This window comes from Chrysochloris asiatica, unplaced genomic scaffold (genome assembly GCF_000296735.1).
Source record: "Chrysochloris asiatica unplaced genomic scaffold, ChrAsi1.0 scaffold00262, whole genome shotgun sequence".
Classification (NCBI taxonomy): domain Eukaryota; kingdom Metazoa; phylum Chordata; class Mammalia; order Afrosoricida; family Chrysochloridae; genus Chrysochloris; species Chrysochloris asiatica.
Window position 1 is genome coordinate 2,311,777 of NW_006408780.1, and position 13,383 is coordinate 2,325,159.

Here is a 13,383-nt window from a genome sequence, read left to right on the forward strand (position 1 = left end):
CAGTGGGCCACCTACAGGTTCTTAATTGGGGACCTGGGTTTGTTGACCCACAGAGTTAGAGTGGAGTGTCTTCAGGCTGAGGCTTAGAGTGGAGTGGTCATTGGGCATTTATCAGCAGGCCTCAAAGAGCTTTGTAACATTGTTGAGCAAGGAAGAGGCCAGGCCATGGAACCAAGGGCCAGAGAAGGGCTTATGGATGTCTGGGGAGAGGCTTTTCTGAAAGAACAGTGCCCTGAACATTTTCTGATCTAGCACTGTAACGTGCTAACTTCCCCCAATAAACCCCAGAAGTGTAGGCACAGTGTCTGAGCTCCATGTAGCCTTTGCAATGAACCGAACAGAGTGTATGGGAGGATGTTTGGTGCCATGGTTGTCCACAAAGGGTCATACTGCTGTCCTCAACTGCTCTCCAGTGCCACAGGACTCACTCCAGTCTGATCCCTTTCCTCACCTATAACTCTTCTTCACTAGTGATAAACCTGGCTCCCATTGGCCACAACACCCTTCTTTGCTTAATCCTAGAAGATGAACCGGACCTTAGCCATGGTACTTTCAATTGCTTCATAGACACAGTTAATAAGGGGGGTGGGAGGGGCAAAGAAGAAATGATGCCTGTGAATAATGGTGTTGGTGGAGATTGTGGAATGTATTGCGGGATCGCCAGAATGCACTTGGAAGAAGTACAGCCAGAATGTTCTTTAGCAGCCAGGGGGTTGAGACTTTGTCTAATGTACTCTGGACGTATTACCAGGAGGGACCAGTCCCTGGAGAAGCACATCATGCTTGGAAAAGTGGAGGGCTGGAGAAAAAGAGGAAGACCCCCAACAAATGAATTGGTACAGTGGCTGCACCAATGGACTCAAATACAGGAACAAAGGTAAGGATGGAACCCGACCGAACAACAAAACTTTCTTCTGACATACATACATAGGAGAGTCACTAGGAGCCAACTCACTGCACTTACCAGTGACCACAGAGGGATGCAGGGTGTAGCGGCACAATTGCTACCCTGGCTGTATGAAAAAGAAATCTACTAATTAGACTTACAGCCCTGGTGTGGCGCCATACGATCAGCACTGGATTGGTTACCGCAAGGTGGTTGGTTCAAACCCACCAGCTGCTCTGGGAAATCCTACACAGTGTCGCTATGTGTTGGAACCAACTCCATGGAGTCAGTTCTGACTCATAGAGACCCTGTACAGGATTTCCGAGGCTGTAAATCTTTATGGAAGGAGAAAGCCTTCTTATCTTTGTCCTGTGGAACAGCTGGTAGTTTCCAACTGCTGACCATGAGATTAACAGCCTGATTGGTGAGGCATTAATTGGCTCTGTGTAATGATTCCTGCCTTCCAGCCGGAGACCCGGGTTCAATTCTCAGCTGAGGTGGTTCAGGCTCTGTCACCACCCATCTGTCGGTGGAGGCTGTGTTGTTAGGATGCTGAACAGTTTTCAATGGACCTTGCAGACTAAGACACACTAGGAAGAAAGGCCTGGTGATCTCCTCTGAAAACCAGCAATGAAACTTCTGTGGGTCATAGTGGTTTGATCTGCAGCCAATCCTGGGGATGGCTCAGGACTAGGTAGCACTGGGTTCTGTTGTGTGCCGGGTCGCCATGAGTTGAGGACCAACACCATGGCAGCTCACAACAATGACTTAAAACAATAAAAAAGAAAGGAAATGCGGATAGGTCTCTTGTGATACAATAGGGGATAATTGTTATCAGATCTGATTGTGAGGATTGGAAATGTAAAGGTCGACATTTTGTAGCAAGGAGGGGAGTGATTAACTTTTCAGTGGAGGAGCAGAGGTAGCTGGGACCATCAAGGGAGAAGAGCAGAGAGCAGGACCCTACCCAGAGAAGCAGTGATGCCAGAGATGGAGGCAGAGACGATGACGTGGAGAGATGGGGCGGCTGGGGACTTTAGACTCAGATAGGGAGAGGGGCTGTGTGCTGATGCCTGGGGGGAGGAGGGGGGGCAGGCTTGTAAGATATACCCTTTGGTTGGTTGATGATGCATGGAGGAGATTGTAACCGTGGCAATGAAATGATATACAATAGGATGAATGTAAAACTAATGTTCTCCCATGTAAACTATCACATAATACACAATAAAACATAAAATAAAATTCAAAAGACCCCAACAAAAAACAAAACCCATCTGCTCAATTCCAACTCCTAGCTGCCCTGTAAGGCACAGTAGAACTTCCCCACAGGGTTTCCTCAGGGCCTTTGCTGAAGCACATTGCCACTGCTTTCTCCCACAGAGTGGCTGATGGGTTTCAGCCGCTAACCTTTTGGTTAACAGCCAAGTACTTGACCACTGAGTTATCAGAGTCCCATCAAAAAGGACTAGAGTTTATTATTTGTTCAAACAAAGAGTCGTGTTCTGGATGTCTGGAGGTTCCTGAGTCCTTTTCGGTGGTGGTGGTGGTGGTGGGGAGGTGTCTGTGAGTTCAAAACTGTTTTCTTAATGACACCATGACATGGCTTGCCTTTCTCACTCACATGGCATATTCATAAATAGTCTGGAGAGACCATTAAGATGCACCTCCCTTTTCCAACTACATGTCTGTGTAGGGCTGGATTTTCTTCATAGACGTCAGCTAAAACCGTGTAGTTTATCCCATGATGTGCAGAGGCGGATGCGGGAATCCAGCTGTCTTTTATTAAACCAGACATCAAAGAGATTTGCAAAATGTCAGACAGCGCCACTCAGTAGAGTCACTAGAGGGTTAGGGGGCATAGCCCACACTGGGTGACATTGTTGAGAGGGTGGGGGAAAGGGACCAAAACAACCATCACTGAAATTTCTGTGCAGTGTCTCTGCAGAAATTTATTTTTTTATAAAAATATCCTGTACTTAGTTATAACAACAAAAACATTTTTTCATAAAGCCAGCTTACATGTTTTAATATACCAACCAGACAAAAATCCTGTGCAAATTTACCTTTTGGTAAACGTGCTCAGGCCAGAGCTGCCATTATTACCCAATTACATCACTCATCACCTGTCTAGTTAACTGGCATTTCACATTTACACTGGTGGTGGCAGTGGTGACAGCGGTGGTGATGTGCCATGGAGTTGGTTCCGACTCTTAACGATCCTGTCCAGGGTTTCCGAGGCTGTAAATCTTTATGGGAGCAGAAAGCCTCATCTTTCTCCCATGGGATGGCTGGTTGTTTCAAACTGCTGACCTTGACGTTAGCATTTACACTGACTTGAAAAAAAAAATCTTCAAGGCTATTTTTCCCATTATTGAACTACATATGGCGGTAACAGACATTGGGGTGCAAGGCAAGAACCACGCTGGCTGCGATGGTTAACAGAATCAACTTCCCTGGGCCAGGACCCTCGGTGAAGACGTGACCCTTCTCTGTTTTTACATAATGCCACCTTTTGCAGAATGACCTGGTCTTTGGAACCTAACCAGGGCAGTAAGTGGCCTTACCATGGCGCTTTGTACCTGGTTTGTACAAACGAGAAAGACACACTGTTGTTTTCGTGGCTACCTGGGTTTTCATAGTAACTGATTTTGTTAAATTCTCTGTTCTTTTAGCTACACTATTGTGGCAATTTGTGAATCAATAACTTTTATTTTTTGCAAATGAAGTAATAATTGAGGGAAAAGAAGGAAACATTTTAAAGGCTTTTCTTAGTTGCAAACAATGTTGTAACTAATCATGTAGTTCAATGTGGGAAGGTTTTACAAAACAATTTTGTTGTTAGTATAGTCACAGCAATCTGAGGAATGTTACAGTTAAGCAATTCACACCTAACATTTGTCACAGATTATTCTGTGATTAAGATTGAAAGTAAACAATACCAAGGATTCTGTAAGCGGAGGGAGGGACCAGGTCATGGAGAAGGACACATCATGCTTGGGAAAGTAGAGGGTCAGCAAAGAGGAAGACCCTCAGTGACATGGACTGGCATGGAGGCTGTCAACAGTGGGCTCCAACGTAGCTACAATTTGAGGATGGCGAAGAACCCAGGAGTGTTTTATTCTTGTTGTGCCTGGGATCGCTTTGTCAGAACTGACCCGATGGCCCCTAACAACAGTGAAGATTCTGTATGGCCTAGTGCTAAGGAGAATCAGGAGGAGAAGGGGGACTTAGTTGCTATACTGGTGGCGCAAACTGGTGTCACTAAAGGTTTTTTCCCTTTTATTTTAGGAAAGATTTATTTTCTGAAAGTATTTATACCATTTTTGCAAACACGTAACAAGTTTACTTTTGTGATTTTAAGCAGATTAGCAAGTATTCTAAATATTGTGATTTCTAAAGCTGCAAATGCTAATAAATATAAGATTTATAAACAAAAGCTCTCTGGGGTCTTCTGTGACTTTTATGAATACAAACAAGGTCCTGAGATTGAAAAGTTTGGCATCTACTTATTTAGTTCCTTTTTGTCTTTTGCCTCAGGACAGAGTCTAAATATTGCATGTAAGAGTTCATTTCTGTGTGGCAGTATTAATATGGAATACAGGCTGGGTCAGTGGGTTTAGCTTGCAGCCCATCCTGGTTGGTCCGGTTCACTTCCAAATCTCTTTTTGAGTATGGGAAACATTAACAAGGGTCTAAAATGAAAATGTGTATGTGTGTTTAGCTTAAAAGCTCCCTCAGGGGCATTTCAGAAGAATAGTAAGGGCTGAACACCCTTGAGCGAAACAGTCTCTGTCATGCTTCCCAAGTGGGAGATCCTATAAATAAATATTTCTCAGACACTGAGCAGAGATCAGCTTCAGAATACGCTAGTGATGTCTTTCCACATGCCAAGTGTGGTAGTGCTTCTCCCTAAGGGAAGGGAATATTGCAGGGACCTGGCCAGTCCCGCCTTCCCTTTTGAGAGGCCCTGCGGGAGCCAGGTCAGGCTTATTAGGCTGGGCAGTGTGTATGGGGGAGGGCAGGGCACCATCTCCTCCTTGCCCTTGGTCTTCAGATCTGCTGTAGCCTGGTGTGGGCAAAAAGTAAAACAAGAACGGCTGGCTGCCCTTCTTTGGGTCCCCCCTAACTCCCTGAACCCCTTTCTTGCCCCAAATCTGAGTCTGTCCATATGGGGGAAAAGGGATGAAGTTAGGGTGGCATCTGGGGCCTTGTGATCAGAGTGATTGATGCTGGGGAGGTAACAGGCCGCAGTGGGAGAAAGGTGGCCATGTTTGACCTGCTGGCGAAAACCCAGATCCCCAGAAATGGCCTTGCTGGCCTTTGTCCCAGCCCATATCCAACACTTCAGCTGATGTCAGGCCCTGAATGAATACAGCTGGCCCTTCAGGTTCCACTCTGCCCAGAGAGGTGTGACAACTGGCTTCAATTCAGAGACTGTGCCCAGAGGGGCACTGACCCAAGGACTGTCCAGGAGCAGGGAGGCGCTCAGTTGCCCCCAGAGGACTCTGGAAAAGGGAGGGGAAGAGGGGAGAGGAGAGGATCCAGGCAGAGGGCGGGGAGGGAGGGAGGGCTGGAAGAGAAGACAAAGGAAGGGGTGCGGCAGGGCAGGAGCCTGGGAGGCTTCAGAGAGCGGAGCCGGAGAGCCGCAGTCTGGCCGCGGGACTAAAGGAGCACAGGAGGAAGAGAGAGCAGGAGGGGAGCTGCTTAGCTCCACATGAGTTGCACTAGGCTGGGGCTGCTGGAGGCTTCCTTTCCCCAGGTCCCTGCCACTCTTGGGAAGGAGAGTGTTGGATTGCAGCTGTAGTGTCCTTGTTCTAGGACACAGATTGGAGGCTCAGGGCTCCAGCTGTGACCAGCGTTGTTGCCAGCTCACCCCAGCCTCCTGCTTGGTGAGTAGCATGTGTGCTTCTGCCCCCCCAAGACCCAGAGACCCAGAGCTGGGACTCCCAGACCAGAAACTTGAGCTGGAAAGTCACCCCCGCCCTCCCCCCATGCCCTAACACACACACTGCACTTGGCTCTGGAGTCCTAGAGGGACCACGCACCACCTAATGTGCCCTGAGGGTGAGGTGAGCAGTCCAGCGTCCTGGACAGAGGAGATGGCTCTGTCCGCTTTTGCAGTCGCATTGTATCAGGCTTCCTTTCTATTTGCGGAGTGTTTGCTAAGTGAACTGATGCTCTGTGTTCTGGGCTGTGGGTCAGGCAGGCGCTGGGGCCATTAGGGATCGGCGGGGAGAGCGGGCACCTTGCTCCAATATGCCTCCTGGTGTCCTGTGGTCTCCAGGAAACCTGACGCCTGGGCCTGGTGCCAGGGGAGCGTCTGAGACAGTGCGTAAAGCTCCACTCCCTCTTGGCTCACAGGGAATGGGGAACCGGAGTCCTGCCGCCTCCTGGGCCCTTCTCCTGGCCACACTGGGCTCCTCGGCTGGCTTGCCTGTAGGGGTTGAGCCCAGCTGTACTGCCCAGCACCTGGCTAGATACAGCATCACCTTCACGGGGCAATGGAGCCAGGTGGCCTTTCCCAAGCAGTACCCCCTCTTCCGTCCCCCTGCACAGTGGTCCTCACTGCTGGGTAAGTGAATGCTCAGCATAGACACAGGGAGGGTTCTGGGCGGGCACTTCACAGTTTGGAGGGCATGCTCACATTCCATGTACTTCAATGTAAGAAATGTGTGCCAGCCATGTCCTGGCTAAGGGGCTGGTGGCCAGTCCTGGGGGAGGCCAGTCAGCTGGGTACAGGGCTCAGGGAAGAGAATCAGCAGATCTCATGGACTACTCCCTGCAACCCCCACCCAGAAAGTGTATGTGGGGTGGTGGTGGGGAGGCAGTCCTCAGTCAGAGGGTGCATGGGGGGGGGGGGGGACCTCTCAGTCATAGGGTGCATGGGAAGACATAGTCCTCACCCAGAGGAGGGTGCATGGAAGGAGGACAGCCCTAACCTCGTGTGTGTGTGTGTGTGTGTGTGTGTGTGTGTGTGTGTGTGTGTTGGGGATCATCACTCATGCAGAGGGTGAGAGAGTGGGGACAGACAGCCCTCAACCAGAGAGTTTGCCATGGGGGAATGGGGGAATAGTCTTCACCAGAATAGGGGGAAGCAGCCCTCACCCAGAGGGTAGAAGGGGTGGTAAGGAGAGCTTTTATTCAAAAGATGCAGAGGGTGCGGGGTGGGGGGTTGCAGAGGAAATGACCCTCACTGGGGACTTGCCCAGAGGGTTTGAGAAGAGGACACATCCCTCACTGAACAGGAAGTGCAGCCCTCACACCAGGGTGTGTGTGTGTGGGGGGGATGCAAGGCTTACCCATAACAGGGACAGCTGGGCCTCCTCTGAGGAGACACTTGGTCCCCAGGGGCCACGCATAGCTCCGACTACAGCATGTGGAAGAAGGATGAATATGTCAGTAATGGGCTGCGAGAATTCGCCGAGAGCGGCGAGGCCTGGGCCTTGATGCAGGAGATCGAGGCGGCAGGCGAGAAGATCCAGAGCGTGCACGGGGTCTTCTCGGCCCCGGCCGTCCCCACTGGCACGGGGCAGACCTCCACAGAGTTGGAGGCACACTCCAGACACTCTCTGGTGAGGAGGCGCAGCCGGCTGGCCTGGGGACACTGCATTTGGGTGGCTGAGGGTAGGGGTAAGAATGGAGCCTGGGGCAGGTGGGTGTGGGGCAAAGCTGGGCATGCCCGCCCCCCACACCACCCGTGGTCAGCGGGTGGGTCAGCGTCTGGCTGCCCTAGGTCTCCTTTGTGGTGCGCATCGTGCCCAGCCCCGACTGGTTTGTGGGCGTGGACAGTCTGGACCTGTGTGCCGGTGGCCACTGGAAGGACCAAGTCTCCGTGGACCTGTTTCCCTACGATGCCGGCACAGACAGTGGCTTCACTTTCTCCTCTCCCAACTATGCCACCATCCCACAGGGGACGGTGACTGAGGTGAGCAGAGCAGCCACCCGCCTCACCCTGGGATCTTAAACATGGCCCGCCAGGGGGGCACCTGGGCATTAACAACACTTTCAGGGTATCTGTATCTACTTCTGGGTTCCTGATGGTGGGGGGAGGCTCCTTTCCTGGGGCTGCTGGGAACAGAAGATGACGCTCTCAGGCAGGTGAACCTCACCTCTGCTGTGTTGTGAGCCCAGCAGTCCCCGACGACCATACTTGGTTTTTGCCTTGGAAGGAAGCCCGGGATAGAGTTCTGCCCCTGTCCCCTGGGCTGGCCTGCTGACCCCCGTGGACTCTGGAGTTCCTGTGCCAATGACTCCTTCTCCTGCCCACCCCAGATTACGTCCTCCTCCCCAAGTCACCCGGCAAATTCCTTCTACTACCCTCGACTAAAGTCCCTGCCCCCGATCGCCAGAGTGAACTTTGTGAGGCTCCGACACAACCCTAGGGCCTTTGTGCCGCCCACCCCGGGCCTGGCCCTGACCGGCAGGGACAACGAGATCCTGGATACCCTCTCAGGTAACGGTGGGCCACAGCAGGCAGGCGGGGGACAGGTCATCTCCAGAGGGCTTTAAACGCTTCTCAGTCTTTCTCTATTTAAGATGTGGGATTCCCAGTGTTCTGCGGAGGTTTATGGACAACCAGGGTGCCGGTTGCTGGCCTCCTCGTGTGCCGGGACCTGTGGGTGACAGCCTCGTGCCTGTGCCCCACTGTAAGAATACCTCATGACAGGAAATCACTCCACCCCTAGAGTAACCCTTAGAAGCATGCTTGTTGACACTGAAAAGTAACTAGAGGTAACCTTGAGTCCTAGAGGTCATTCATCTGCTGGGTGAGGGCCGTCCTGGTGACGGGACAGTAGCATCCAAGTGCCAGCTCCAGGACGGAGGGGTGGGGAGTCAGAAAAATTAGGGGACTTGCCACATCCATGGACTTGAGACCAGTTACCTCCAGGAGTTCCAGTGAAGGTTTAATCTGTTAAAGGAAAGGTTGGTGGTTCAAATGCACCCGGAGTTCCATGTAAGAAGAGGCTGGCAGATCTGCGTCCAAAGAGATGGCAGACAGAAAACCCTAGTGGGACAGTTCTACTCTGTCATATGGGGTCACCGTGAGTTGGGGGTGACAGACCAGCCCCCCGACAATCACTCGCCTTCATATAGTGCGCTCCAGAGTGCAGATCCAGACACTGTAGTTGAGGGTCCCAAAGCCCGTCTGCCCACTAAAGCATTACACCCCACCACCCCCACCCAGGTGGGAGGTGCCTGAAGCCCGAAGGTGGATGTCAAGGGTGCGAGTTAAATCACTCCTCAGGTCCCATGGGGACCACCTGTGCTTTGGGTCAAAATTAGGGATTCCGAGCATAGTTCTGAAAGACCTGCTATTTGGTTGACTCAGACTCTGAAGTGAAACTCTGAATTCTTCCACAAAATTTGCAAATGGGAGACTTTCCCTGCAGGCCTGAGGCGGGGCAGGGCCACACCCTTCCCAGAACCACCTTCTGCTCACCACCCCTCTGCTGACTGCAGAGACCTGGTGGCCATGTGAGGCCCCACCACTAGAGGGCGGTGCTGAAGCCCTGGGCGACTGAGGACTTCACCCAGCTGGGGCCGAGGCCAATGGGCTTTAGCGCCAGGGGGATTCCTGTGGGAGAGCAGGGCTTTCCTCCACTGGAGAGGTGGGCGGCCACTGACCAGCCCTCCTCCTTCTCGCTGCTCATGGCAGACCCCGCTTACGTGAGGGCCAGAGTTTAGGGTGAGCTCCGGGGGCCAGCTCAGGGGCTTCTAGGGCTCTTGGGATTGGGTCAGACCCAGCTCAGTTTATTGCATGAAATCCCTTCACTCCTAAAGTAACCCTTAGAAGCTCAACTCAGCCCCAGAGGGCAGTGAGGCCCAAGGAAATGTGCATTGGGTCAGACCCCATTCTTGAGGTGGGTCCTTCCCCTCATCAGAGACAGCTGGGCTCAGCCTGGTCCCAGCATCCCCTGCTCCTGGCTTCCTGTCAGCTTCACTCAGACACTGACCATACAGACCACCAGCCACACGGTTTCCTGCTATGTGGACTGGCTCTGGTTTGCCCACTGAAACGTGGCCCATTCATTGTGGAGTCCTTTGTTCAGACGACAGCAGTGACTCCGGACTGGCAGCTTACTGGGCACCATGCTGGGCGCACCCTTGAGGAAGGGGCAGCATGGCTGGCAAACACAAACAGGTATGGTGTCTGCCCCCTGCAGGTAGCCAGAGGAAGGGGTGGCTGATTCAGACATGCTGACCAGGGCCTGGGGTAATGAGGGAGTCCTGAAAAGTCTGTAGAGACTGGGTCAAAGTGCACTGTGGGGCCCAGGACTTGCCCCTGGGTGGGAGTGGGTGGAACCTGGTCAAGCCCAGCGGCACAGTATAATCCAGTGTGGAGAGTTCCACCCAGAGATGCCACCCTCTATGCAGCATCCAAAAGACTTGGGAAGAAATCAACCTGACCCTACTTCAGACCTATCCCAGGCACCCCTAGAATGAAGACTTCAGGCTGACCCCGACTCTCACCTCTGCCACATCAGCACTGACCACAACCTTGGGCTCGTACATTTGTGGGGGAAGACAGATGCACATTTTTGCTAACTCTCTCCCACACCTCTGAGTCCCTGAGGGCAGAGGGTCCTGGCCCACCTCCCCATGCACCCGGGCATCTTTCTGTAAGCCCTGGCTTGGTATGCAAACAGTTAGTGCTCAGATGCTAATGTAGAGGCTGATGGCTGGATCCCACCTAGCAGCACTATGGACCAAAGACTTGGCATTTCACTCTCATAAAGGTGGCTGCCAGACAACACTCTGTTCCAAACACACCCAGTAGCCATGAGCCAGAATCCACTCTTGGGTAATGGGCTTGGCCCAATGTAATGTGCCAGGCACTTGATTTCTAAGCATTCATGTAAACCTAACATTACAGCGATATGCAGGGGCTACCTCGTTGTGCGATTAACCCCCCCTCCCCCCATTCTGAAGTTAGGAGACGTGGCAGTTCAGGGTTCACTCCCTGAGAAGCTGGCTACAGCACCCCTCACTCAATCCCAGTTCTAGACACAGCTTCCGAGAGAGCCCCAGCTTCACCTTGCTCCATGTGTGGGCCAGGTTTGGGGGTCACTGGAGAACACTGCACCTCGGGCTCCCACTAACATTACCCACCCCACCCCCATGCGTTCTCTCTTTCTTTTATCCTGAGTTCATCAGACACTTGTGCTTTTTTCTTGCTTCCTTACCACAGAACTGAGAGGGGGTGCTGGCAGGGTTTGTGGGAGAATCAAGCCCTTTGACCAGGACAACGACAGGGCTGAGATGAGAATGACTAGGGTCTTAGTCGTGTGGACAGGTGACGTCAAAGGTGCTTCAAAGTTAGTGGAAAAGGCAGAAATGGAATTCTAGTCACTGGGAGATACAAACAGTATACACAATCAGCTACTGACACAAAAGTTGCCGGTTCAGATCCACCTAGCGGCACCTCAGAAAGAAGGCATTCCGAAAGATGAACCATTAAAACTTGAAAAGCACAACTCTGCTTTGACACACGTGGGTCTTCAGGGTTCCGATCCAGCTCGATTCTAACTGGTTTGCGGCTTCTTTTCTTGGCAACAGGTATACTACCATACCCACTGGGCACTTGGCTAACCCACTGGGCATTTTCATTTTTACTGATAGAAATCTTGGGAAAGCAAGAGGAACATCTGTCCTGAAAGTGTCTGAGCCCCACAGAGGGGACCCCATACCAACCAGACAGCCTGCGCCCCCTAGTGTCCAACTCTCCCAGCTGTTAGGACAAATGCTTGCCTTTGGTCTGGGCTGTTGTCTGAGAGCGCTCCACTTGGGAGGAGTTTTCACAAAAGGAGCGCTCTCTCTCCATCCTTCCATGGAAGCAAGGAGCCACTCTGTGCGGTGGGCACGGCCGCCAGGGCCACAGACCAATCAGCTGTGATTTGAGACCACTCTGGATCCCAGGAGTAGCTGTGTTAAGTGCCATTGAGTTGGTTCCAATTCTGACTGATTCTGTGTAGGGCTTCTGAGGAACAGCGGGTGGGTTTGAACCTGTGTTTAGCATTCCAGTGCTTATCCTGGAGCGCCACACAAGACTCAAGTCCTGCAGTTGCTTTTTCAAAGGTTGGCTTTGGGCCCATCCGCCTTATGATTGGCTCTGCCTCTTAGCCTTATGTTCCTGTGGTGTCCGTATACACCCAGGGGTGTGGGGAAGGTACCCTCTGTTCTGTTTAGCACCCCAGACACCAGTGTTAACGGTTCGGGTCTTTGTGCTTTGCAGCCCCAGAAACGCCGCTGGATTGCGAGGTGTCGCTGTGGTCGTCATGGGGGCTGTGCGCAGGGAGCTGTGGGAAGCTGGGAGCCAAGAGCAGAACTCGCTATGTCCGCATGCAGCCCGCCAACAACGGGACCCCCTGTCCCGAGCTGGAGGAGGAGGACGAGTGCACCCCAGACAACTGTGTCTAAGATGCACCTGCAGACCCTCGGCCCCCTGCAGGCAGGTCAGGCTGCGAGTGGACGACTCTCTGGTGGTCTGGGTCTGGGGTCTCAGCGGGTCCTTACAGTGAGCTTACAGCAGGCTGGCCTTACTGGGCCTGAAGTGCTAGTCACATTCCTGCACCCTGTGGGGTCTTCCTGACTAAGGTTAAAGACCCAGGTGGGACCCATTCTCTGTGCACCCATTCTCTGTGCCTGCTGTGCCCTCTAGTGGCAGGGTGGGGAATCACAGCGCTCTCTGGTGGCAGGGTAAGGTATCCCTGGACACCTCCTTTCAGCCCATATTTGCTCTTCTTACAATCCACCCCACATCCCAATCTCTCTCTACTCTTAGGCTTTGTCGTTCCCCAAGGACACTTCATATCAACCCAGGCTCCTTAATCCCTCCTCTAAATTATGTTTCATTATAATTTATTACTGCTATGGAGGCTCTGTGTTCAGTGCCAAGCCCAGAATGCCATGCCCTTGCATCCGGGACCCCATCCAGCTGTGACATACCTCACATCTGGCCATCTAGGCAGCCAATGCACACAGGAGCCCCTGGAAGCATAGCCACAGATGTGAGACCTCCACTGCTCATCCCTCAAGGGGTAGGGGGTATCACCCTGTCCACTTCCAGCCCCCAACAGCAAGGGGAGTTAATGACAGGTGAAGGAGGGTCCAAGTTCAGAAAACCCACCTGGACGTCCCATATGATAATTTCTGTGCCCATGAATAAAGACTTTCTAAGATTTCCAGCCTCGGAAACCCTGTGCAGGGTCACTATGTGTTGGAACTGATTCCATAGTACTTAACAACAACAATCCCTCACAAATGCCCTGGTGGACCCTCTACAGGTGCTGATGACCCGGCAGTGGAGGGACACACCCATGTGGAGTAGTGGAGATCATGAAGGAACACTTAGGCAATGCTGTCCAGGCTTGAGCCAAGGACAGGATGGGCACTTGGATGAGGACATGATACCCAGAAACTTCAGTTTCATCTGCTCTTCTGGGGTCCTTTGGGACACAGGTTGGGGCTGGAAAAAGGGATGCTTTGCATAGGGTCAG

General features: G+C 52.3%; 1 protein-coding gene across 1 annotated transcript in view; it reads left to right on the forward strand.

Moving 5' to 3' along the window:
• Nucleotides 1–12,304, forward strand: part of LOC102830435 (spondin-2-like) — a 121,871-nt gene extending 109,567 nt beyond the window's left edge. The window contains exons 4-8 of the mRNA XM_006874132.1: nucleotides 6,248–6,458; nucleotides 7,235–7,458; nucleotides 7,620–7,811; nucleotides 8,159–8,339; nucleotides 12,120–12,304. Of these exons, the coding sequence (XP_006874194.1) occupies nucleotides 6,248–6,458; nucleotides 7,235–7,458; nucleotides 7,620–7,811; nucleotides 8,159–8,339; nucleotides 12,120–12,304 (993 nt within the window). The remainder of the gene's footprint in view (nucleotides 1–6,247; nucleotides 6,459–7,234; nucleotides 7,459–7,619; nucleotides 7,812–8,158; nucleotides 8,340–12,119) is intronic.
• Nucleotides 12,305–13,383: the final 1,079 nt, after the last annotated feature.